Source organism: Abramis brama (assembly GCF_963993115.1).
Source record: "Abramis brama genome assembly, chromosome: 2".
NCBI lineage: Eukaryota > Metazoa > Chordata > Actinopteri > Cypriniformes > Leuciscidae > Abramis > Abramis brama.
In genome coordinates, this window is record NC_139964.1 from 4,990,094 (window position 1) to 5,017,731 (window position 27,638).

The 27,638-nt window shown below is 37.5% G+C and overlaps 1 protein-coding gene across 2 annotated transcripts; it reads left to right on the forward strand.

Moving 5' to 3' along the window:
• Positions 1 to 188: 188 nt before the first annotated feature.
• slc27a1b (solute carrier family 27 member 1b) lies at positions 189 to 26,247 on the forward strand. Of its 2 annotated transcripts, none has more exons than XM_084106078.1 (13): positions 189 to 519; positions 1,313 to 1,486; positions 2,542 to 2,936; positions 4,247 to 4,411; positions 9,792 to 9,861; positions 9,973 to 10,064; positions 15,096 to 15,205; positions 16,436 to 16,645; positions 18,834 to 18,960; positions 22,459 to 22,596; positions 22,666 to 22,830; positions 23,463 to 23,609; positions 25,255 to 26,247. In XM_084106078.1, the coding sequence occupies exons 2-13, from the start codon at positions 1,314 to 1,316 to the stop codon at positions 25,410 to 25,412; spliced, it is 1,950 nt and encodes a 649-aa protein (XP_083962204.1). In that variant the 5' UTR covers positions 189 to 519; position 1,313; the 3' UTR covers positions 25,413 to 26,247. The 2 variants fall into 2 exon arrangements, with proteins under 2 accessions (XP_083962204.1, XP_083962205.1); XM_084106079.1 differs by having other exon boundaries at positions 242 to 523.
• The last annotated feature ends 1,391 nt before the right edge of the window (positions 26,248 to 27,638 follow it).

The following is a 27,638-nucleotide window of genomic DNA, read 5'->3' on the forward strand; positions in this document are numbered from 1 at the left end:
GTCTCATATCTGTTACACATTTTAGGCCTATTAAACTATTATGAAATCAAACAAATTGTGAAATAGCGAGTCAGTTCATTCATTAAAATGACTTTGCGTACATGATCCTGTTCTCACTGACGTTTTTATACCATATTTAAAACGTTCTTAGGACATATTTAGTTGTGAGCTGAGACAGCCCTCATTTGTCAGAGGGTTGAGTTGTGACAGGACCCCAAAACAGCCAGTCTAGACACGCAGAACCCGGAGAACCGGCAGACCCGTGATTGACGGCGGAGTCCACCAATGAGAGCGGAGCTCTGGAACGTGGAGGCGGGGCTTCCAGGCTTAGGAACGCGCACTGTGAGCCAAGTGAGAGTTCGCGAGCGTTAATGAAGGGTTAGGTGTCATCTTCTGTATAAGTCTATCCGTTACAAACATTTCTCAATACGTTCTCGTCAGCTGTTGTAACGTTCAGCATTTCTCAGGGATTTCTTTGGGCAGAGGATTGAACAGCGGTCAAAACCAAGCGGAGCGCAGGCAAGTGCGTTTCATGAGCAGTGCGCGTACTTTACACTTATTATACAGCCTACGCAATCCTTTTACATGTATTTAGTTGATTCTTCAGGTAGCATAACGTTTTAAAATAATGGATAATGAATTTTTTTTTTATTCCATCCATTTTAGCTTTACAGAATAGATTAAAACATAACTATTTCTGTGATTACTGTCTTTTTGTAAAATAAAAAAAGTATAAGAATAAGTATAAAAGTAGTTCGAATGAGGAAATTATACATTTTTTTTCTTTTTTACTTTGTCAGAATAATTTAAACATTTTCAATTGGGTATTTATGTACAATTGATCGTTTTTGTAATAAAGAATCACTGTCTAAAATTCTGCTGTCATTTCCATCACACCAAGCAGAGAATAGAGAATAATTGATTGTATTCATAAACTTTTCTTATTGAAATGAGATGTGATGACAGTGGAAGAGAAACAGAGCTCCAATTTCCCAGATGTAATTCATTTTAAGATTTTTAGATACATTAGCTGTCATTACCAAAACCACCTTGTTCAGGTTCAAGGCTCATCCACCATATTTAAAATTCAAGATTTACCAATAATTATTATAAAAATTAGAGGTTAAAATGTAGATGGGTGTCTAAGGGAATGTGTATATCGCAGGTCTTCTAACTGGTAACCATTTCGTTTTCACATTTTTAATCACTTTTTTCCGCCTTCACTGGTTAATTTTAGGTCAGAAATACACTTATCCTCAAAGAACATGTGTATTAATTAAAAGCTTGTTTCCTCTGGTCTTCTGTGGTCCAGGATGGGTGCTGGAGACGGGTTTCGTGCCCCAGTCGCGGTGATCGCTGCCGGGCTCGCGAGTGTCCTGGGCCTCTCGTGGTTCTGGAGTTTGGTGGCGCTTTTAGGAGTTTATCTGTGTTTTGGAGGATGGTGGTTTGTCTATGTGGCCGCATGTACCATCAAGAGAGACATTATGCAAGTACAACCTACCTTCTCTCACTTTGTTTAGTTGTGTTGTTTGGACCAGTGGGTGATCTGACGATTGTATATCGTGATCAATCTTGAAGACGTCCACAATCCTCTTTTCAAGCGAATCGTAGAGATCATCGAGCCGTAGGGCTGTGCGATGAATCCAATTTTAGTTTCGGTTATGTTTAGTATTTTAGTATGTTTCGGTTCGGTTAGTTTCCTCCTTAAAAGCCTAAACTTAAAGTGTCTATGGGGGACATGCTTTAAAAAAGTTATTAAAAGTGTATTAAACTGAGAAAAGTATACATGTGGTTTCAGTCAATGGTCAAATATACACAAAAATGTGTCCAAATGTCCGTCTTTCCGAGTATTTGCGTGTCATTATATTAGATCCATGCATTCAGTCTTAAAGCCTAATGCAAATACTGCTGTCTGTGTCATTAATGTCCAACAGAAGACAAAGACTAAATCACTCACTGCTCTTGACTGAGTAACTTTAGTAGTCTTAATAAAAATCAGTGCTTTAAAGTTCAACTCAGGGTTTAAAGACTATTTTGACAACTGATTGTTTTTAAATTGTGCAAATGTTCAAGTCTGGATATATTCTCGATACTACATCTCAAAATTGTGAAGATCGCGACTCAGATCGTGGATTGTGGTTGTTTGTTATAAGATCGTAATATGAAATTATGGGAAGATTGCCCCTAGGATGGCGTTAAAGGTGCTGTATGTAACTTTTTCACTCTAGCTAAAGCATAAAAATACCATGATATGTTTGAGGAAACATGCTAAGTTCACATACTCGTTTCTCTGAAAAACACTTCTACAGCCAGTTATTATACTCTGAAATGAGCGTTTCCAGGCTGGAATGTGATACTTTACGTGGCCAATTTGCCGATTTTCATTGTCTATTGTGCTCGTTCCTGTTGCCTTGTTTTTGGGAGAAAAGGTGGGAGAAATGACGATCTCCGACATTTTGAATTTGGACTGCAGTACCTGTTTGGACCACTAGCTGTCATTCTTACAGACTGCACCTTTAACTCTGTCTTTGTCTCTTCCAGTGGTCTGTACGTACTGTTGCGTGTGAAATACTTCATGTATCATTACACCCGCACACGCAGCACCGTCCCGTCCATATTCGCCCAGCAGGTGGCGCTCCACCCGGACAAACCGGCTCTCATAGAGGAGTCCACGGGCGAGGTGTGGAGCTTCTCCGAGCTGGACCGGCGCTCTAACGCCGTGGCGCGGTGGGCCGTGGCGCAGGGCTGGGCGTCGGGGGACGTGGTGGCCATCTTCATGGAGAGCCGCCTGCCCACGGTGGCGCTGTGGCTCGGACTGGCCAAAGTGGGCGTGGAGCCGGCGTTCATCAACTTCAACCTGCGCCGCGATTCGCTGATGCACTGCGTGAACGCGTCAGGAGCGCGCGGGATGGTGTTCGGGGCGGAGCTTCTGGACGGTGAGATGCGCTTTACTTTGCTCGTCTGTTCGCAAACTAAACTGACGTGATTTTTCTCAATGGCCAATAGAGACATTTAGTGAGAAGTGTGTGTAATGACTAGGGGTGTAACAGTAGTGTCACAATATATCGCAATACAAAAATGCAACAGTGTGTATCGTGGATAGTTCTGCCAAAATGAAAATTATTGTGCGAGAAAAACATCACGTTTTTACGAGTTTTAGTGTCAGTACTACATTAAACTACTATTTATAATGTATAATAATGCAATGCGGGAATATTTGTGGATCCTGATAATGTCAAATATCTGATGTTACCAGTAAAAAGTGACTTACATTATTGTAAATATCCTAGGCAGTGACAGAGCTTCTGGACGGTGAGATGCGCTTAATGTTTTGTTCATCTGTTCGCAAACTAAACTGTTTTTTTCAATGGCCAGTAGAGACATTGTGTGAGAAGTGCGTCTAATAACTGATGGTTTATACATTATTCAATATGAGCAAATGTGACCAAATTATTATTATTATTATTTTTCTTTTTACATTTTAGCACAATATTTACTCAAAATTAGTTTAATAACTGAAATCTGTTGAAATATTATAAGCTATAATATGTTGACATTATATATATATATATATATATATATATGTATAACATTTAATTAATATTATTTCATTATGAGTTTTAGTGACATCATCTCCTACTCAAGGCCGGACAATTTTTTTTTATTCAATCAGATGCTCAATTAATTCTTTGATTAATTCACAAGTAGGCAATGATGGTTTTGTAAATGCAAGGGTAAAAAAAGGACAAGCCCTTTGATATTTAAATAAATAAATGAATAGAATAAATAAATAATATAGTAATAAATAACATAAATAATGATAATAAATAAAATAAACAATGAATAATGATGTAATAAATAATAACATTAAATCATAATATAAATAATGATAATCAATAAATAAAATAAATAATAATATAAAAATAATAAATATAGTAATAAATAATGATAATCAATAAATAAAATGTATAACAATATAAAGTAATAAATAACATAAATAATGATATGATAATAAATAAATCAAATAATCAAGTAATAAATAATAACATAATTCATAATAGAAATAATGATATTAAATCAATCAAATAAATAAAACATAATATAAAAATAATAAATATAGTAATAAATCTGTGTGTTTATGTGTCTCTGTGTGTGTGTGTGTGTGTGTGTGTGTGTGTGTGTGTGTCTGTGTCTGTGTGTGTGTGTGTGTGTGTGTATGTGTGTGTGTGTGTGTGTGTGTGTGTAGTGCTGCTGGAGGTGAAGGGGTCTCTGGGCTCGCTCTCTCTCTTCTGCACCGGTGAGTGTCCTGGACTCGCGGCGCTGGACTCGCTGTCGGCACAGAGCCTGGACTCGCTGCTGGCGTCATCGCCACACACACCGCCCGCCGTCACACACAGCAAGGGCTTCAATGGTCAGTGTCACACTCCACTCTCTGTGTATATGGATGATTTATGATGTGTGTGTGTGTGTGTGTGAGAGAGAGAGAGAGAGAGAGAGAGAGAGAGAGGGGACAGGTAAATGCCTCCACATGTCTTACATATTTTAGATTTTGCAATCGTTCCGTTCCCTCAAATGTCTGCTGTCATGAGGGCTCGTCCGGGTCACGTTTCACTGCGAAAACCAAAAGAAACTAATTATGAAAAGACACCCCCCTCCCTTTATCTTTTACCTTGTGATATTCTTTTCATTAAATTAAAGCACATTTTCCCTCCCCCAAGTTTTATTGTAATTCTTATAATTATTTTAAATATATTTATTTATCAAATGTTAAATTTATTTATACAGCACCATAAAAAACAACATAAGTTGAATGTTATAAGCAACAATACATACTAAATCTAGTAATACTAAATAATAATAACAATTTATGATGATTGTTTATAATTTTATATATTTATTATGTTTTTAATGTTGATTCTCATTAGATTCTCATTATATCATATCATTATATCATAATTGAATCATCACAGATATTACCATGCTTTTATAGCTGTAATTTTATATGTACAATATGTTGTTTATGATATAATCATGAGAATAATCTTAATAGTCTAGTTATCTTGTTATATTATTTATTATGTTTGCTTTATTTAAATCTGCATAAATTAATCATCATATTCAAATATTGAATATAATATACATCAAATATTGCCATGATGAATAAATACTTTTACTTAAAATGTATACAATTTAAAAAATATAACATATGCATTTCAGGATATATATATACAATTATTTAGTTAATTACAATATATAAAGTAAAATCCAAATGTTTTATTTTGGGGGAAATGTGCTTGAAAATGAAGCCACAATGCTAAAAATCCAAATAATCTTAAAAGCAGCTTTAATTTTCTTTATGCACAATCTAATTTCTTGTCTTTTTTTCTGGTGAGTTTGAGTTGAAAATGAGCCGGACGTGTTTTTGGCAGGTGGCATGAGATTCACCCCTTTATAAAGAGAGATTACGTGTGTTTTCAGCCAGAGAGCGAGTGGTTAAAGTGGGGAAAAGGTTACATACCAGCCAAGAGCGCATGAAAGAAAGAGAGAGAGAGAGAGAGAGAGACTGAAAGAAAGTCTGAGGCACAAAAGCAGATTGTGTGAGAAAAACACGATGAAGGGAGAAAGAGAAAACACATCCGGTCCCTGAGGACCCGATCAGCAGAAACACAGCAGTGTCTTACACAGAGTAAATGTGTCCGAGGGTGAACTCTCATTGGTTAATCACCTCTGACCCAGTCAGCTGGCCTGATCACTTGTGTGTGTGTGTGTGTGTGTGTTTGGTGGTACAATCATCTCCAAACGTCAGTCAAATCTGACACAACTGGAAACATGATTCACACTATGTATTCCTGACCTTTCCCCCATAATGCATATGTGGGATCCAGTTCGATTCATGTCCTCCATTACACAATGCTGTCAGTGATGATTATTGATGTGTGTATAGTGTGCGTTTATTTCAGGGTCACTGTAAACCACAGGGAATAAACATTACAGTTATGGACAACCTTGAAATATAAGGACCATGTAGAGATAATATAAAGATTTACAGGCCTAGAAATGTGCAAATCCTAAAAAATCATACATTTTTTAAATGAATGTTGATTTTTTATTTTTTTTTATTTTAGTCAACTAAAAAATATTTAATCGAAATTGCTTTTTAAATGAAGAAAATATGAGAATTTAATGAGGAGAATTTTTGTAAACAATATACTGTATATGTATAACATTATAATAAATTATATCATAATTGATGAATAAATACTTAAAATATAAAATATAAAAATAAATATGTATAAAATATATAACAAATGCATTTAAGGATATATATATATATCATTAGATACAATTATTTAGTTAATTTTATCAGAATTGCTTTTTAAATGAAGAAAATATGAGAATTTAATGAGAATCAATTTTTTAAACAATATACTGTATATATAACATTATAATAAATTATTTAATATTATTATTATTAAGTTTTGTATTTTTTATTGTAAAACACTTTATGATGCTACTGTATATAAATAAATTTGACAAATAAATATATTTAAAATAATAAGAACGATTACAATAAACCTGAAGAGTGAGAGTTGACGAGAGAGAACATGCTCTATTTTAATAGAATAATGTCAGAAAGTATAAAAATAGAGTTTGTCTTCTTTAGATGAAGTCTAATTTACAGGCCTGAAAATAAAAAGTCACAAACATTTTTATAGTCAATATAGATTTTTTTTCTAGTTTGCTCTGCTATAAAATATTTAATTGAAATTGCTCTTTAAGTGCAATCAGCAATTATTACCAGGTACTAGGTTCCAAGATGGCGCCGCGGATGGCTGCCTCGGTGTTGAGCTCTCCAGTTGTTACACTGTTTTTGTTAGTTTGTCCTGTTTTATGTTTGTCATACGCTATCAGTTATACCAGGGACGAACTGCTGAACATTCGGCAGCGCACACCAACTGATCACCAACCAGTTTTTGATTCTTCTGGCGTTTTGCGGAACATTGTCGTCGGTTGCGCCGCTGCACTGTGGAAACAGTATAAGACGCGCAGGCGTGGGAAGCGAGCCGGCGCACTCGTTAAGCTCAGGCAGCGCGGATTCAGAACGGCGCTGCCTAGCATCCATCTGGCGGACATTCGCCAGATGGATGCTAGGCAGCGCCGTTCTGAATCCTGAATTCAGAACGGCTGCCTAAATTCAAACAGCACATTACATGCCCCACCAGAGACAATAATATTTTGGACCATTGCTACACCACAACAAAGGATGCATATCGCTCCGTCGCCAGAGCAGCTCTAGGACTTTCCGATCACTGCCTGGTTCATCTTCTACCAACTTACAGGCAAAAACTTAAAACTGCTAAGCCAGTAATAAGGACTGTAAAGAGATGGACCAACGACACAGAGCAGGTCTTACAAGCCTGTTTTGAATGCACTGACTGGAGTGTTTTTGAAGCTGCTGCCAGCGATCTGGACGAGCTCACGGAGACTGTAACATCATACATCAGTTTCTGTGAGGATTTATGCATCCCTACCAGGACTTACTTATCATTCAACAATGATAAACCATGGTTCACACCAAAACTCAGACAGCTTCGTCAGGTCAAAGAAGATGCCTACAGGAGTGGGGATAGGATCTTGTATAATCAGGCCAGGAACACATTGACAAAGGAGATTGAAGTGGCTAAGAAGAGCTATGCCAAAAAGCTGGAAAACCAGTTTTCCTCCAACGACCCTGCATCAGTGTGGAAAGGCCTGAAAGACATTACCAACTACAAGACACCATCCCCCAGCATCGACAGCAACAAGCATCTTGCGAACGAGCTGAATGTCTTTTACTGTAGATTTGAGACCCCCGATCAGACACCCCACACCCGCCCTACCATCTCTCTACACAGCCATCAACACCTCCAGCCATCCCCCTCCCCTCCCCCCCTGCACTTCAGATCAGTGAGGATAATGTGCGTCAGATCTTCAGGAAACAGAAGAGAAGGAAAGCACCAGGCCCAGACGGTGTTTCACCAGCCTGTCTGAAAACCTGCGCTGACCAGCTGGCCTCTATCTTCTCACTGATCTTCAACAGATCACTCTGCTTTAAACGCTCCACCATCATCCCAATCCCGAAGAAACCAAAGATCACAGGACTCAATGACTACAGACCTGTTGCCTTAACATCTGTGGCCATGAAGTCATTCGAAAGACTGGTGTTAGCATATCTGAAGGACATCACTGGACCCTTGCTGGACCCCCTGCAGTTTGCCTACAGAGCAAACCGGTCTGTGGATGATGCGGTCAATATGGGACTGCATTACACCCTGCAACATCTGGACAAACCAGGGACCTATGCAAGGATTCTGTTCGTGGACTTTAGTTCTGCCTTCAACACCATCGTCCCATCACTGCTCCAGACCAAACTGACCCAGCTCTCTGTCCCTAGCTCCGTCTGTCAATGGATCACCAGCTTTCTGACAGACAGACAACAGCTAGTCAGAATGGGCAAAATCACGTCCGACAGCCGCACCATCAGCACCGGTGCTCCACAGGGATGTGTTCTCTCACCACTGCTCTTCTCCCTGTACACAAATGACTGCACCTCTAAAGACCCCTCTGTCAGGCTCCTGAAGTTTGCGGACGACACTACTGTTATCGGACTCATCCGGAACGGTGACGAGTCTGCGTACAGACAGGAGGTGGAGCAGCTGGCTCTTTGGTGCAGTTATAACAACCTGGAGCTGAACACGCTCAAAACAGTGGAGATGATCGTGGACTTCAGGAGAAACCCCCCTGCACTCCCTTCACTCACCATCATGGACAGCACTGTGACTGCAGTAGAGTCATTCAGGTTCCTGGGCACCACCATCTCTCAGGATCTGAAGTGGGACACTCACATAGACTCTGTTGTGAAGAAAGCCCAACAGAGACTGTACTTCCTGCGTCAGCTGAGGAAATTCAACCTGCCACAGGAGCTGCTCGTACAGTTCTACTCAGCTGTCATCCAGTCCATCCTCTGCACTTCCATCACCGTCTGGTTCGGCTCTGCTACCATAACCGACCTCCGTAGACTACAGTGGATAGCTCGGACTGCTGAGCGAATCACTGGCACTACCCTTCCCACACTCAAAGAACTGTACTCATCCAGAGTGAGTAAAAGGGCTCGCAAAATCACTCTGGACCCGTCACACCCAGCACACTTTCTGTTTGAACTGTTACCGTCTGGTCGACGCTACAGAGCACCGAGCACAAAAACAACCAGACACAGGAAAAGTTTCTTTCCCCAGGCCATCTACCTCATGAACACTTAAATGTTCCCCTACTGTGGAACAAACATGTGCAATACTTCCCTCAGACATTTCATTATAGCACCTTATAACTTTCTATATATTAATATATATATATATTTTTTTAAAATTTATACCTATGTTACTTGTCACTTGTCTTGTCACTTTATATTGTATGTGTACTGGAAGCTACTGTCACCAAGACAAATTCCTTGTATACGCAAGCATACTTGGCAATAAGGCTCTTTCTGATTCTGATTCTGATTATTATTTTTAAAATTCGTCACTTAAAGGTATGGAAATTCATTGGCCAAAATGTCAAAAGGCATGTTAATGGAAATAGAGCTGAAATAACCTCGATGTATCCGTATTAGAGTTAAAATAATACTAAATTCCATTGTTTTCTATTTAGTAATAGTGCTAGGGCTCACGTTAGCATGTAGTAATTATACTCATGTGTGTATATGTGTGTGAGTGTGTGATGCAGGATGAGCTGATGTGTGTCTCTGGTCTCAGACAGGTTATTCTACATCTACACCTCAGGGACGACAGGTCTGCCTAAAGCTGCCATCGTGGTTCACAGCAGGTTTGTGCAACACTGCTCTTAAAACACTGAGCAAACATCATCTGTACGACTGCTTGGCTCTCTGTGTGTGTGTGTGTCATCTGTGTGTGTGTGTGTGTGCTGTGTCCACAGGTACTATCGCATCGCTGCGTTTGGATATCACTCGTTCGGTCTGCGGCCGGATGATGTAGTTTACTGCTGTCTGCCACTCTATCACTCCGCAGGTTTGCAGGACACACACACACACAAACACGTTCAACACTCTTTGAGCCCTTGACTCGCTCGGGTGTGTGTTTCCAGTACATCGGCGTGACTCGCTGCTTCACTACTGTAGTACGACGCACCGCTGAAGAAATCATCACGACTGTTTCCCGAAACCATGTGACCCTGGACCACAAAACCGGTCACATGGGTCAATTTTTTTTAAAATTGAGATTTATACATCACATGAAAGCTGAGTAAATAAGCTTTCCATCGCTGTATGGTTTGTTAGGATAGGGCAATATTGGCCGAGATACAACTATTGATAATCTGGAATCTGAGGGTGCAGAAAAATCGAAATATTGAGAAAATCTCCTGTAAAGTTGTCCATTTATGTTGGCGATTGTGCTGCATTCACTCACAAAAATACATGTTTTATATATTTCATATATATATATTTATATATATATATTATATATTCATTTATGTACGCGATTGTGATATTTACAGTTGGAAATTTACAAAATATCTTCATGGAACATGATCTTTACTTAAAGGGGTCATATAATACCATATAATGGTACATGCACTTTTACAAGTTGATTGTACTGAAATGTGTGTTGGCAGTGCCTGCCAACTCAGTTATTTTGCTTTATTTCCAGATTTAATCATAGGCTCGTTCTTATATAGTAGAGCACATTCGCACTCTTCAGAAACTACGCTTTAAATCTCATGACAAACTAAAAGATGTAAATGACATTTGTATGTATTCTAAACAAAAGACACAGGTCTTACTGAATGTCAGCTTGATTATTCTGCTCAAGATCAGGATTTATTGAGTCCACATGTCATGAAAACTAGAAACTCTTCTTCTAACCACAGGTCGAGAGCTGTCGTTACACACACACAACTCTGCGATGCTGTTTGCGAATGTTCGTTATAACGAAGGTTTCGGGAAACACCGACTCGTTGAACTGCTGATAACGACAGAACATGCGAATATAGTTGTCTAACGATGCTTTCGGGAAACACACCCCTGTTCAGCGTATAGACACAACACCACACCGCTAAGAGTGCCTTGAGTAACTCTTCATTATAGGGATATAGACCACGTTGGTGAATCGGCCCAGTTTGAGTTTACTGATATACCAGCCGGTGTAATAGTTCACCTTGGGTCAGATCCATAATCTACCAACAGCCTTGTCAATGGATAAACAATTTGTTCTTGTGAGCTTGAGTAAATATTGTGTAAGATGGGTGTATTATTTACATTATCAGGTTAAGTAAATACTATAAATGGAAGTATATACCAGCCTGTTATCATCAGATATCACCACTAACCTTTTAAAACCATAATAGATGGCTACCAGCTCATCCATTATGGTTTTAAAAGGTCAGTGGTGATATCCGATGATAACATGCTGGTGTATACTCCATAGTTTTTGTAAGGATGTATGCAGGGAAGCCGAAGAAGACAGAAGACTCAGGCTCAACAAAACACTAACAGGTTTAATTCCAACTCAAAAAGCAGACAAACAGGCAGTGCAAACACATCTCTACATAACAGAGACTGGACCAAGAGGGAAGGCAAGCGTGAGGCTTAAATAACGAACTGAAACCAGATAATAAATGACACACAGGTGAAACCAATGAACTAATGATGACGGTAACCATGGAAACTGAACAGAGGAACATGAACAAAACAGGGAAACGGATCAAAACCAAACTAAAAACAAACATAACCCTGACGGTTTTATGAATAAAATATTAAATATTTATCAGGCGAATTTTATATGAACACGCCCCTCAGTAAAAACCTTGAGATTATAGATATTAATACAATTTTTAAGTTTGGTGTATGTAAGTGCTGCTAAAGTGGAGAAAAAAACTTATTTTAAGATGTCAAATAATTATCAGGCGAATTACATATGAACAAACACCTCAGTAAAAACCTGCAGAATATAGATAGGAATTAAACTGTTCAGTTTGGTGTGTGTAAGTGCTGCTGAAGTGGAAAAGAAAACTCATTTTGAGAAAAACGCCTTTAAAAAATATGTACTGTAATTTAAATCTACGAAAGCAAATAGATAAAGTGTATTAAATTAAACACTTAAAAGCGTACTTTTTTCTTTCTACTAGTCTGAAACAACCCTTAATATAAACAGGCTTGGGAGGGTTACTTTAAAAATGTATTCTGTTACAGTTACCAATTACTTCATGAAAAAATATACATATATAAATAAAGTCAAGCAAGAAGAAATATAATTTTTTTGAAAAACTTTTATTTATTAAGAATTTGGTCCGGTGTAAAATATTTGCAAAATATAAACTATTTAAGAAAATGTCAAATAGCTGTAAGTAACTATGTTGTAGCTAAAAACCTATTAAAACTAAGCAATCATGTCTCATTTCCACAACTTGGGAACACATAGCCCTGAATATTTATGTAAAGGGCTATACAGACATCTAGTGGCTACTGTATGGTATTACAGATTATTTTTGTTTTATTTTTAACTAACATGTACAAGGAAAAAAACAAAAAACACAAAATTTAAAATTTCTACACAATCTAAATATTAGTTTATTTTAAAATAGGCCTACATGTTGACTAAAGCCGTGATCTTTCTTAATTTGCCTGACTAAACTTGGGGCGTTGGCAGTGGGAGTTCCCCTACGTTACCTAGGCAGTTACGCGAGAAGAGATTAAGAAAGGACATTTTGGTACAACCATGTTGTTTGCATTTTCTTCTTTGAAAACAAAATGTCAGCGGAATTTCCATGAATTGAAAGCGTTTTTGTCCTGCGGGCAACGTTTCTACTGGCAGCAGTAGCTGCGTTTACATGGACACAATCGGAATGAAATCAATCCGATTGATGAATCCGAACAAGGTGTTTACATGAATGATAAATAAAGTAATCGGGTTGATGTGCGCGTTTATATGTCACAAGTTTCAAATCGGATCTGATGTTTTGACATGCGCACACTGCACAAATATACAGAGTTTCCCGTTTTTCGCGCATAAATATTCTCCTCTATTGGTTCTTTATTTGTTTTATACAGCAGACGTAATATTAATTCGTCTCTGGTCATAATTTAGAGCATATTAACCATTTTGCCGTGCTGCTTATTGATCACGCAGTAAAAATGTCCCTCCCCGCGGCCAAAACCAGACGTCTGTGGATGAGAATCCAAAACAAGGACTGGTGGGACGTTGTCCTGCTTCACTTCACAGACGCGCGAGTGAAATGAGGATTTTAGAATGACGGGAAACTTATTAATATGACACTTTATTCAACAGGAAGAACAGCTCGTTCCGCGCGTCATACGTCATTACGCTATTTAACGTCATCGCACATGCGCAGTCCTTTCAGTTTCGGTTTTCAATCCGATCAAGTGTTTACATGTTCTCTCGATCGGATTACAAAAGGGATAAATCACCCCTTTCAATCCGATCGAAATTTCATTCGGATCGAGCTCAATCGGATCGATAGGTGTTTACATGAAGGTTTTTTAGTCCGATTGAGCCGTCAATCCGATTATAAGTGTCCATGTAAACGCAGCTAGTGATTCATTCAGCGTCTGAGGAGATTGTAGAAAGCTGTTATTTGCACACGCACCAGCGACCGGGTTGCACACGTGAGTCATTACTCTGGCAACAGAACCAGGAACTACTGTATAATCAAGCAGCGCTTAATATAGAGCTATTATGCCAAAATACTGATTTATTAAGTTTTAAATTAAACCATTGCAATCCTGAAAGTATTCCCCCTTTTTTCAAAATGTAACTATAATCTGATTACTACGTTTTTTGACGCAACTGTAACGAATTACAGTTTCTGGATTTTTGTATCCTGATTACATAACGCCGTTACATGTATTCCGTTACTCCCCAACCCTGAATATAAATCCCAAAATTGAAGAAACTGCAGAATCGTGCCTTGAGTATCTTTAATCTCATGTGACCAGTTTTTAACATTTAATCCAGAAATATCTATACTGAAAAAGATATAGATAGATATAGATACAGTATAGATTTCTATCTATAAGGACACCAATTCACTTTTCATAAGTGAATACACCCATGCTAAAGTTGACTAAAAAGAGGAATAAAAAATCATATTTTGGAAATTGAACTTAATGCCTTAATTTAAAAAATTAGGAAAAATCCAACCTTTAAGGACACCAATTTTCTTTGTGAATGAATAATGTATCGTAAATAAATAAATGTTCTTCCTTAAAATACATGGTGCATAAGTGAGTACACCCCTATGTTAAATTCCCATAGAGGCAGGCAGATTTTTATTTTTAAGTATTTTTTTATATTTTTTTTTAGGATACTATGCATCCTGATAAAGTTCCCTTGGCCTTTGGAATTAAAATAGCCCCACATCATCACATAGCCTTCACCATACCTAGAGATTGGCATGGGGTACTTTCCATAAGATCATCTCTCAATGCAAATCAAACTAGCTTTTAGGCTAACTGAAATAAAATCATGCCAATCTCTAGGTATGGTGAATGCTATGTGATGATGTGGGGCTATTTTAATTCCAAAGGCCAAGGGAACTTTATCAGGATGCATAGTATCCTAAATTTTTTTAAAAAAAAATACTTAAAAATAAAAATCTGCCTGCCTCTATGGGAATTTAACATAGGGGTGTACTCACTTATGCACCATGTATTTTAAGGAAGAACATTTATTTATATACGATACATTATTCATTCACAAAGAAAATTGGTGTCCTTAAAGGTTGGATTTTTCCTAATTTTTTAAATTAAGGCATTAAGTTCAATTTCCAAAATATGATTTTTTATTCCTCTTTTTAGTCAACTTTAGCATGGGTGTATTCACTTATGCATTGCACTGTATATCTAAGTATATATAGTAAAGGTATTCAGTATGAAGACTTTAGTCTGTGTCTCTGCGGGTTCTTGAAGGAACTACCACATTAATTATCCTTTTTAAATGACGAAATATGCCATTGAATGTATAGTTTAGGTCACATGATCGGTGTACTCAACCAATCAGCTCCCTTCTCTCTGTGTTTTCCAGGTAACATCGTTGGCGTGGGTCAGTGTCTGCTGCACGGTCTGACTGTGGTGATCCGCAGGAAGTTTTCCGCTAGTCGTTTCTGGGACGACTGTGTCAAATACAACTGCACGGTGATGACCTTTGACCTCAATCACAGTCATGTTTGATTGGCCAGTGAGAGATCCGTCTAGTGCGGCTGATCTTGTAATTGTGCAAGGACAGTAAATTATCAGACTTTTACAGCACATTTTTCATTCAAATCAAATTTAATAGTATTTTGGTGCAAATTCATCTGACACTCTGTCGTTTCCAGTCCATATATCTAAAAATTCTTCAAGAATATCAAGCATTTACTAGATAAGTAAAACGCCATAAGAAATTGTCTTGTTTCCTGATAAAAAAGATCAAATTAAGTGAGTTTTTACTTAAAACTAGCAAAATGATCTGCCAATGGGGTAAGAAAAATAATCTTGTTTTCCATTTGAATTAAGATTTTTGTTCTTACCCCATTGGCAGATCATTTTGCTAGTTTTAAGTAAAAACTCAATTAATTTTATGATTTTTTTTTTATCAGAAAACAAGATAGAATTTCTCATGTTATTTTTACTTATCTAGTAAATGTTTCTTGATTTAAATTTTTTTTTATTTGAACTGGAAACAAGACCAAAATACTAAGTAAGAAAAGCCTTTTTTTGCAGTGTTCAAAATAAAAGTTAAATGCTGTACCATGAAGAAAACCAGTTTGTGACAACCAAGATTTGTCGTATACAATAAATAATTGGCTTTACGTACTACTAATAAATTTAGTTTGTTTTTAAGGTCTTTTTTGTTCACTTGTGTACGATAAATGCTTATGTCTAGTGTAAAATATGACAAAAGCCAATTGAGAACCATCAGGTTATAAAACCATCAAAACCAGCAGCGTTACCAGGTGCGCACAAATACACTTGTTTTTGTTGAAGACCGTAACTTTTTCACTCTACTAAAGCATAAAAATACCATGATATGTTTGCATATATTGAGGAAACATGCTAAGTTCACATACTCGTTCCTCTGAAAAACACTTCTACAGCCAGTTATTATACTCTGAAATGTGCGTTTCCAGGCTGGAATGTGTGTTTTTGTTTTGGTCTGTGATACTTTACGTTGCCAATTTGCCGATTTTCATTGTCCTTTGCGCTCGTTCCTGTTGCGTGTGCTCAAACTGGCAACCCGTATGAGCGTTGAGTCTGAGGAGGCGGGAGAAACGACGATCTCTGATATTTAGAATTGGAATGCAGTACCTGTTTCAACCACTAGCTGTCATTCTCACAGACTGCACCTTTAAATAAAAGTTAAATGCTGTTTGTGTTTGTTTGCAGGTGGTCCAGTACATCGGTGAAATCTGCCGGTACCTGTTAGCACAGCCGGTCCGCGCGTCCGAGTCTCTTCACAAGGTGCGTGTCGCCACGGGCAACGGTTTGCGGCCCAACGTCTGGGAAGCGTTCACTAAACGCTTCAACATCAAGCGCGTCGGTGAGTTTTACGGAGCCACCGAGTGCAACTGCAGCCTGGCCAACATGGACAACAAGGTGCGTGTGTGTGAATCTGAACTCATTACATTTAATGGGCCCTATTGTAACGATCTAAGCGCATCTAAGCGCAAGCGGAAAAACTGAATGCGTCTCGAGAGCGCAAACGGATCTGCTCGTGCACGAGGTTAAAGCTTTGTGTGCTACTGTGCGTCCCTGTGTGTGTAATAAGCAGAGTGTGTGTGTGATAAGCAGAGTGTATGCCCGTGTTGGACCCGCCTATAGGCGGACATTACTAACACGCTCTTTAAATAACAAAATAAATATTGCGGCATTGACTTAACCCAGGTTTCAGTCGGTCAATGACTCAGTCTATTTCTGTTCCTCAGAATAGCAACGCTCCAACAATGCGCCAGAACACACACCTCGTTCTCAGACCAGCAGCTCATGGGCGCACAGATGGGCGCAAATGCATTTGCTATTTAGACAACGTGGCGCAGGACGTGAAAATGATAACTGCGTCAGGCTGAAACTAGCAAAACACACTCGCGTCGCGCCTGGCGCTGCATTGCTCCGTGTGTGTGATAGGTATTATGTGTGTTTTATTGATGTTTATAAAACGGTTAGTTCCAATCCTTGATTCTGATCAATAGCTGTTTTATTCATGATAAAACATGGCCGCTTCACCCAACGGTCCTATGTATCACTACACAACACCCCTAGCAACCACTCTTAGCAACGTAAACACATGTTTGATCTCATTGATATTGTTCATTGAAGCTATAGTGGAGTATTGTGAGAGATCGAGTAAGCGAGTGTACCAGCATTTACAGTAGATATAGCATTGTCCTTCAGGTCAGTCATATATTCATCATGATAAAATCAGTTTGAATGTCCGCTGCGATATCTTGTCCTTTTAACAGTTAAGGGGTTTCCCGAGCCTGTAGTCATATATCAGTTGCGTCTTGCTTCTCCATGATCACAAGTTTGAATCCGTTCAGTGTAAAAGTCTTCTCTACCGACTGACTCACTCATAAAGACAGTCTTTGCCGCCATCTAATGGAGAAATAATGTATGTAACTTCTGTTGCTGTTTATGGTCAGGGACTATTTTTTCCAGCGGAAGGAATTGTTTTTTTAGTGATTTTACTTCATGAGAGTTGCTTTGATACATATTTTTCGGCTTTAATATTTGTATTGTGTGTAGGGATGGGACTTTTTATCGACAAAACGACCGACATTCGACACATGCTCCACTCGACAAAAAAAATAGAGTGTCGACATGTCGAGGGGGCGGGGCTTGTGGGATTTCCAAATTGCATTTTTTTTTTGGGCTTTTAATTTATTACATTTCCTATTCAAATACACATCATAAAGTGCCACTTTTCCCATAATGAAATAAAACATTTTAAATAAAACAATCCATTTTTTTCTAAATGGGATCGCCACTTGACCGTTGACCCCACTTCTCCCGGAAAGACGCGCGCGCGCACTCGTAGACCAGAGCAAGATAGCGAAAGCAGTACGCCATCAAAGCAAGCACTGTGTGCTCGGGTTTTGGAAGTCAATGTCACCAAAGAAGTGTGTTTTTGTATGCCAGGGCAAGACAACCCTGCACAGATTCCCAAAGAACCCAGCGTTAAGTGGACCAGTGGATGGAGTTTGTTTTTTCAGAGCATCAACGGAGTTGTGTAAGACTGTTTGTTCCCTGCATTTTGACGATGATTGTTTTATAAACAAAGCCCAGATCGACGGATTTGCAGATCGTCTAATGCGGATCAAGCAGTCACAATGATAAAGGTTCGCGATCGCATTCGGTGAGTAAACTGCTTTAAAAAAATGTCTATGTGTGTTGTTAGCTCGGTTAGCACAGCTATAGCATACCGCCCACACGGCCCGCCTCCAGACGCTCGTTTTTTTGCGGAAAGACTCGGGACAGCCTATCTGTCTTTTATAAATATAATAAAATTAAAGACTTTTTGGAGATATGAAGGATGCAATACTACTCTATAGGTACTCAAGATTAACAGGAGATTGAGTGAAAATGAGCATTTCACCCCCCCCCCCCCTTTAAAAAAAAGAAAAGAAAGGCCGACAATTCGACAAAAAGTCGACACATGGGCCTCGACAGTCGATTTCCCAAATCCCGTGTCGTTCCCATCCCTAATTGTGTGGTAACCGTTATATAAAAGCAATACGGTTCTCGAGGCTAGTGAGTTATTGCTTATGTAATGTGGTCCTCCGGCCAGGTGGGGGCGTGTGGCTTCAACAGCATGATTCTGCCCAGCATCTATCCCATCCGACTCCTGAGGGCCGACGAAGACACGATGGAGTTAATCAGGGACAGTCGAGGACTGTGTGTCCCGTGCAAACCTGGTGAGAGAAACACACACACAAACACAATCTGAACCTGAAAACACACAGTAGATGTGATTTATTTAAATAATAATAAACTGCATAAAATATTAGATATTTTTGTATAATTACTTTATAATTTGGGCTCAGTAAGTTGTTATAATGTTTTTGACCCCAAACTTTTGAACGGTATTGTATATTTTGCAATAATGATCTGGTGATCGTACATTGTCCCTCACTTATTGAAACAAAGTATGTGGAAGTAGACTGAATGATATATCGTTTCTTTTAATATATTAACACGTCATGTTGTGAATATTATCTACATATTTGCCTGGCAACTGGAAGCAAACCGAGCAGCTGTGCAGTTTTCTGAACACATGACAGAGTAAACAAGTGAATGTCGAAAGTGTTTCTAAAGGTCTTCCTTTATATAATTTGTAAATGGGTCAAAAGGCATCTTCTGTCCGGCTAGTAACGGTAACGTACACTTGTTGTGTCCTTGTTTGTGCTTAAAAAACACATTTCACATCAGAGAACACCATTTTCAACTAAAAACGGGAACCTTTTTATGTTTTGGCACACGACAACAGCGTTTTGGGGCCCTGAAAATGCACGTTTTTGAAAGTTATACTGTTATTGTCTCCATGTAAACAATAAAAAACGTGATTTTGTGAAAACGGTGACATCATGGCGGTGCATATTACAGGCGCGTATTCTTTCTTTTACAAAGCGAAGTCGCCTAATATTGGCCTGGCATCAAATTTCAGCGATTTTAATTGTTTTCACAGATCCACGTGTACGGCGATCATTTTGACAATGTCATCGTTTATACGCGAAAAACGCGAAGGAGAAACTTCTCCATTTTTAGTACATCGCTGTTGTGTAAATGTGTTCCCTTAGTGTCACTGAGATACTATTATAGTTTTTTTTTTATTAATATTTTGAATTAGTTTTTTATATTTTTCATTTTAAGTATTTTTTTCATTTTTGACATTTTTATTGGTTTAAAAAAAAACATGTCTATATAGTTTACATTTTTTATTTCAGTTTTGAGTTATTTTAGTACGTTAAGTTAAACAAAATAAAAATGAGAATTTTTTCCTTGGAAACCAGCTGAAATAAAATCAGTTATAAGTAAGAAATACGTTTTTTTCTATATATATTTTATTTCAGTTAGCATGCATTGTACTTCAAGTAACGAAAATGTTTTTTATCTTTTTATTTTAGTTAACTATAATTACCCTAATTTTTTCTCTTCTTTCTCTCGCCTTTCTTTCTTCCTTATTACATCTTTGACTATTAATATTGATATATATATATATATAATGAGCATTGTTCTACATATATAGGAAACACAATTTTACACCAACACTTCACATAATTACACGTACATCCTACTTTCTGTTTTATGCATTTTGTATTGATGGTATCGTCTAACTGTATTTTGTTCTATTTTCTGCTTTAATAAAAAATTATATATATATATGTGTATATATATATATGTGTGTATATATATATATGTGTATATATATGAATGAGTGCTGTCAAATGATTAAAATATTTAATAAAATAAATATTTAAGTCATAGTTAACTCGCAGTTAATCGCAATTAATCGCACATTTTTATCTACTCTAAATGTCCCTTGATTTCGTTTTTGTCCCATTATTTATTTTTCTGATTTTAATGCTCTTATCAACATGGAAAAGTGGATCAGCTTGCTTTGTGCAAATGTTTTTTTATTGAAAACAACATTGGCATATACTGTAGTGTTCAATTTCACACTAACATTCTCACTTGGAGCAAATAATCTCTTACACAATGTAACTCTGTCCATCAATAAAAGGGTGAAAAAAAATACTTTGTCACACAAACAGCCCTTTCTAAGGGCTCAAAACAGGGCGATACAAAATAAAATTACAAAGAAATTACTTAGCCTATAGTGCAGTTAAACCATGGCTTAATACTTTCTTTTTCTCAAGTTTGTTTTGAACATCGCAGTCAGGCTACCGCTCTTTATTCACCAGTTTAGTTTGTTGGGCTGTGCTTACAATGTCCTACAACTTTTCTGCATTTTGCCAATGCGTCGTCAAACGGGCTGTGTGCTTTCAGACTGGACAACGTGCTGCGATGATAGCTCAGTTCACACACACAAAACACACAGATCACTTTGGTCTTGTCAGTGGAACCATTTGACAACTTTTTAAAAGTAAACTTCCCATTCATAATTTTAGTGGCATCCATTTCGGTGTCTCGTGCTCATCATTCATCCACTCAAAACTGTTGTTTTGTTTCCGGTCTAGCTAGATCCGGTGTGGTGTTGTAGTTTTCAACTAGTCTAACGTTACTAGTTGTTGCAACAGCATGTGAAAAATACTACAAAGTTTGCTAGGCCAAACGAATGTTAATCTCGCGATAAAAAAAATTAACGCCATTAAAATGGGTTTGCGTTAACGCCGTTAATAACACGTTTAACTGACAGCACTAATATATATATATACACTACCGGTCAAAAGTTTTAGATCGGTAAGATTTTTAATGTTTTTAAAAGAAGTCTCTTCTGCTCACCAAGGCTGCATTTATTTGATTAAAAATACAAACAAAAACATATTGTGAAATATTATTACAATTTAAATCATCTGTTTTCTATGTGAATATATAGTAAAGTGTAATTTATTCCTGTGATCAAAGCTGGATTTTCAGCATCATTACTCCAGTCTTCAGTGTCACATGATCCTTCAGAAATCACTCTAATATGAGGATTTAATGATCAAGAAACATTTATGATTATTATCAGTGTTGAAAACAGTTTTTTACATTTTTATTTCATGATGCTATGATGAATAGAAAGTTCAAAAGAACATCATTTATCTGAAATGGAAAGCTTTTGTCACATTAAACACTACCCTTCAAAAGTTTGGGGTCAGTAAGAATTTTAATTTTATTTTGGGGGGAAATAAATAAAATAAATCAATACTTTTATTCATCAAGGATGAGTTAAACTGATCAAAAGTTACAGTAAAGACATTTATAATGTTAGAAAATATTCTATTTTAAATAAATGCTGTTCTTTTGAACTTTTTATTCATCAAAGAATTTTTTTTTAAAAATTGTACACAACTGTTTTCAACATTGATAATAATAATGAATGTTTTTTGAGCATAAAATCCTCATATTATAATGATTTCTGAAGGATCATGTGACACTGAAGACTGGAGTAATGATGCTGAAAATTCAGCTTTGATCTGAGGAATAATTTACATTTTAAAATATATTAAAATAGAAAATGTCATTTTAAATTGTCATAATATTTCACAATAATATATATATATATATATATATATTTATCAAATAAATGCAGCCTTGGTGAGCAGAAGAGATTTCTTTTAAAAACATACAAAATCTTACCGATCTAAAACTTTTGACCAGTAGTGTGTATATATATATATACATACACACACACACAAGACATTTAGCCCTACAATACAAGTTTTTTGTGTATTTTCTGAGCATTTTAGGAGAACCAGGGATCATCGTTGGCAGAATCAATCCACACGATCCATTACGGCGTTTTGATGGCTACGCGAATCAAGAGGCCACCAGTAAAAAGATCGCACACAACGTCTTCAAAAAGGGCGACTCTGCGTATGTATCAGGTAAAGTCGAAGCTCTCTGGATGCGTCCCGATCCTCCTGGATTCCTCTCACTCTGTTCTTCTGCCTCAGGGGATCTGATGGTGATGGATGAGTTCGGCTACGTGTATTTCCGGGACCGAGGCGGAGACACGTACCGCTGGCGGGGCGAGAACGTCTCGACCACGGAGGTGGAGGGAGTCCTGAGCGCTCTGCTGAATCAGACGGACGTGGCCGTCTACGGCGTCTCAGTGCCAGGTTAGATGTCCGACATAACTAGCAGAAGACGCTAGAGGTGTAGCGATACCCTCATATCACGATTCGATACAGATCACGATACCATATTATTGCGATACTCCAAGACATATGATAAAAGAAATGTGCTGTTGATTAAAATGCTAAATTTGCTAAATGAACAGGCTTGGACTTGGTGCTGAAACCCAATGAACAATAGAGAATAACAATATTCATGATTCCGAATCTGAAAATACAGAATTATTTTATTCACTCTGACTAGATATATTTAAAATAATGACATAAGACATAACATCAGACATTTGGCATTATCAGGGCACACAAATATTCCCCCATTGCATTATTATACATTATATTCAACATTATATATAGTACTTTAATATAGTACTGACACTAAAACTCTGAAAACTTTAAATTTTTCCTCACACAGAAATGTTATTTTTGGATGAACTATCCACTATATATTGAACTATATTGTATTGCGATATATTGTGACATGATATATTGTTACACCACTAGAGGACGTTTTAAATAAAGAAAAGAGCTGCAGATGCTTTATATAATGCAGTGGGGATTTTTTTAGCCGAGTATATGCAATAAAATTGTTCCATCCATGCCTCTCTTTTCTTCACCAGGCGTGGAGGGGAAGGCAGGAATGGCCGCCATAGCGGATGTAACGAATCACTTCGACTGCGAGGCTCTTCTGAAGCACATGCAGAACACTCTTCCCTCTTACGCCCGGCCCGTCTTCTTACGGCTGCTACCCGAGGTCGACAAAACAGGTGACGGATTCCCACAATCTTCCACTGTTTTCCTCAAACATACTCTGTAAAAAATTATTAAAGTTAAATTTAATGGTAAAAATGCTCAATTAAAAACCTGTTAATCGGTTAATACTTCCCTAGCGATACACTAGAGATGTGCGGATCAGCTGTAACGTCTCCCAAATCTGCTCAATCGATCGTCACGTTACCATTATTAAGATACTCAGTGTGAAGCGTGATGATATGGTAGCATATTACACTGAAGTAATTAATAAACACTCTTTGTTTTCATTCACTGGCTGAAACTCTATTCACATCCTGATAGCAATCAATAATAGAAGTGGTCTAAATATTAAAACATGTATATATACCTTCTGTATATGGTATAATTAAACTAATTAAATTGACTAATTAATGTAAATTATCAGAGAGGATGTTGAGTCGAGATGAAAAACTAAAATTAAATAAGTAAAAAATAATAATTTATAATAATAATAAAAATGAAATACATAAAGAAAAGGGAAAAAAAGAAAAGAAAAAAGAAAGAAAGGGGGGACGAGGTGCAAAACAGTCCCTCGTACAAAACAGATTCGAGTACTTTTAGTAAACTAACATTATATCAGTTAAAGAAATAACTTTTGTTTTTCTACTGTAAATTTAAGTTCAATCCATAAAACCTGAAATGTTGCTACCAAGATTTTTTTTATGGTAACGTTCTGGCGACCACAGCTGTCAGTTTCACTAATTCCTTTGTTTAACGGTGTAAAGGCCCGTTCACACCAAGCACGATAACTATAACTATAACGATAACTATAACTATATATGCGTCCACACCAGCGAACGATAAGGATCTGTTTATTCTAATCTCGTGCTGCGGTTTCAACGTGTGTACGACGTCTTTGAACATGTTTCTGCTGATTTACTTCACCACATTGTCGCGATTTTAAATGCGCGAGCCCTTAAATTCGACTGGATTCTGATTGGCTGTCAGTGTTTTATCGTTCCACAGCTGGAAAAAAAAAAACATTCTGAAAGTGATCCCAACGATATCGTTCCTCGTATCTTTATCGTTACAGCTGTGGTGTGAACTCTTGCTATTCTTTAATATGGAGACGTTTGTTTTTCTACTGTAATTTTAAGTTCAATCCATAAAACCTGAAATGTTGCTACCAAGATTTTTTTTATGGTGAGGTTCTGGCGACCACATCTGCCAGTTTCACTGATTCTTTTGTTTAATAGTGTAAAGGCCCGTTCACACCAAGCACGATAACTATAACTATAACGATAACTATAACGATAACTATATTTGCGTCCACACCAACGAACGGTTTCTGCTGTTCTTGTTGCATTTACTTTACCAATGGTGGATATTTCTGGACCTCGCCGATTAACTTCACCACAATTTTAAATGCGCGAGCCCTTAAATTCGAGTGTTTTATCGTTCGACAGCTGAAAAAAAAAATCGTTCTGAAAGTGATCCCAACGATGATCCAATACGTTCCTCGTATCTTTATCGTTATAGTTACGGTGTGAACTCTTGCTATTCTTTAATATGGAGAATGATTTTTAGAACTATATCTTTATCGTTAACTTTATCGCTAACTTTATAGTTATCGTCCTTGGTGTGAATGGGCATTCAAATCTTCATGTTTTTCATCCCCAGACACATTTAAAATAAAGAAAACTCGCCTACAGAAGGAGGGATTCGACCCACGACAAACCAGCGACCAGCTCTTCTTCCTCAACAGCCGTTCGGGGCGTTACGAGAGCCTGACGGATGCACTCTACAGCGACGTCATGCAGGGAAACGCGTCTCTATAAGAGCCACACCGAGTCTTTATTGTGTAAATGTCATAGTGAGGCATCAATACGCAGTTTATTGTTCAAAATCAGTGAGAGAACTGCACTACAATCAAGCTCATACTTGACACACTGTTTGGTTAGCACTTGAAACTACTAGTCCTGCCTTTCACATCATTCTATAGTAAAACAAGTGGCGTATTTCAATTCAGGCACGTGAAATTACTTTTATTATTGCAGACTTATTACATGTTTATAGAGGTTTCTGATTAGAAATAATAGACTGAACTCACTCTGTGAGATTAAGCTGAACTAAACACGTGATTTTTTTCCTCAATGGATAGCATGAAATGTCTCTCTGATATCACTGAAATAGGTTTCACGAGGTAAACATGACTGTACACGACAGAAAAAGAGGTTGTCCCATTCATCTGCAATTGAGGACGAATAGCTTTATCCAGGTATTATTGATTCACAGCACTGTTTATGTGGTCAACACTGTAACTGAGTCTTCAGTCTTACAGACAGAATTACAGACTAATAATGGTAACAGTATTACAGACGAACAGTGTGTAAAACATCTCAAATCAAATGTTAAACTGTAGAATTTCTTTTTTTTAAAGCAAAGACTTCTGAGCAACTCGGTCTCAGTGAAGTGTGTTGAATCAAAATGTTTTGATGTGAAATGTACTTGATCATTAACCATTAGAAACCCAGTCAGCAACATAGTGTGTGAAAGCCATGTTGCTGACCGGGAAATCAGATTGTTTTATTCTTTTTTCAGATGTTTTGACTATTTTACATTTACTTGAACTCGATTTTCTAAACAATTTTAATAAATTTAACGTAACAATAAGTACATGAGCTTGTTTATTTTCCAGCTTTAGATAATCAGGCTTACAGAAAACAACGAGAACAAATGCTGCAAAGTGATTCAAATTCTTCTCTCTCATTCTCATAGAAACTCTCAAAGAAAAGTGTACCGGATGATCATGTTCTGTCAGCATGTTTTGTAAAGGCCATCCAAAGGCTGTTAAATCTCACGTAAAGACACAGAACAGTCTGACTGGAGCAGGAGATCCAGCTTAGAGGGGTTCAGTGAATGTGTGTGTGTGTGTGTGAAGGAGGAACTCTGAAGTGACGCAAGACAAACTTGTTGCTGTGACTTTTATTTTGACGGCGCTGAGAACGCCTGAACACACAGTGCTCACATTCTCCCTGTTCATTAGTTTAAAATCTAAGGTGTTATTAGACAGAACTGTTATACATAGAAAGTAGACAGTAATGAAGAGGTATTAGCGTATGCCGTGTGGTTGGTGTCCAGTGTTGCTGAGCAGAAATGCATAATCATGTTTCTCTTGGTCTCCTCTAAGTTGTGTTGGATTTTCTCCTCAGCGTAAAGATTAAGAGGCTCATCTATCACTGTTTTCCATGTTTGTAGAGTTAGTTTCTGGAGTAAATATACAAGATATAATCTGTGTGTTTTAAAAATGGCGGGTGCTGGTGTTTCGCGTGCGTTCGGCCAATCAGCGAACACTAACGTCACTGATAGTTCCTATAGCGCTGGTTTAGACCGACTCTGAAGAGGGGCTTTCTCACCGGAGGTTCTCCTGAATCCATTTCACAGCGCTCTTCTTTTCGTCTGTGAATCTCTCATCCAGTCTGATGACCAGCAGAAACACACGAGGACCAGGAGCAGACATTCTCATACACTTCTTCATTTCTGCCTTAGTTTTGTTTTCAATATAATTTTCTCTTGCTGTATCTTGGAGGCCTGGAGTGTCGATTATCGAGATACTCCTGCTACCTTTTCTTGTCATTTTTCTCTCAAGATTGTTTTGTAACTGAGTCTGGATTAATATTCACTGTAAACTGTCAGTTAATCATACAAAAAGTATTATGGATTAGAAATGATATGGTACTTTTTGTCCTTGAAGTTTCACAGTGATCACTTTTTGATTTTCTCATGGCAAGATAAAAGATAACAAAACTGGTGAAAAGTCTCATCGACTTTTAAATTGAAGGAGTCATAGAGATTTAGTAAACAATGGACCAGTAAACAACCACTTAGAACAAATCAAATGACAGCAAGTTTCATATGTGCCATGTGGTTCAGCAAGTACCAATGGGAAAAGAAACTGTTGTTATGTTTAGTACTATTTTTTTTTTTTTACCATTATGATTTCTTTCTTATAACTATTTTCCACATGCTTACAGAACATAATTGATTAATTTTATCAGGTTGAG

Coding starts and splice junctions, on each gene's coding strand:
- slc27a1b (XM_084106078.1), top strand. CDS start 1,314: ATGGGTGCTGGAGACGGGTTTCGTGCCCCAGTCGCGGTGATCGCTGCC. Junction 4,412..9,791: donor ACACAGCAAGGGCTTCAATG/GTCAGTGTCACA, acceptor CTCTGGTCTCAG/ACAGGTTATTCTACATCTAC. Junction 22,597..22,665: donor CGACTCTGCGTATGTATCAG/GTAAAGTCGAAG, acceptor CTTCTGCCTCAG/GGGATCTGATGGTGATGGAT.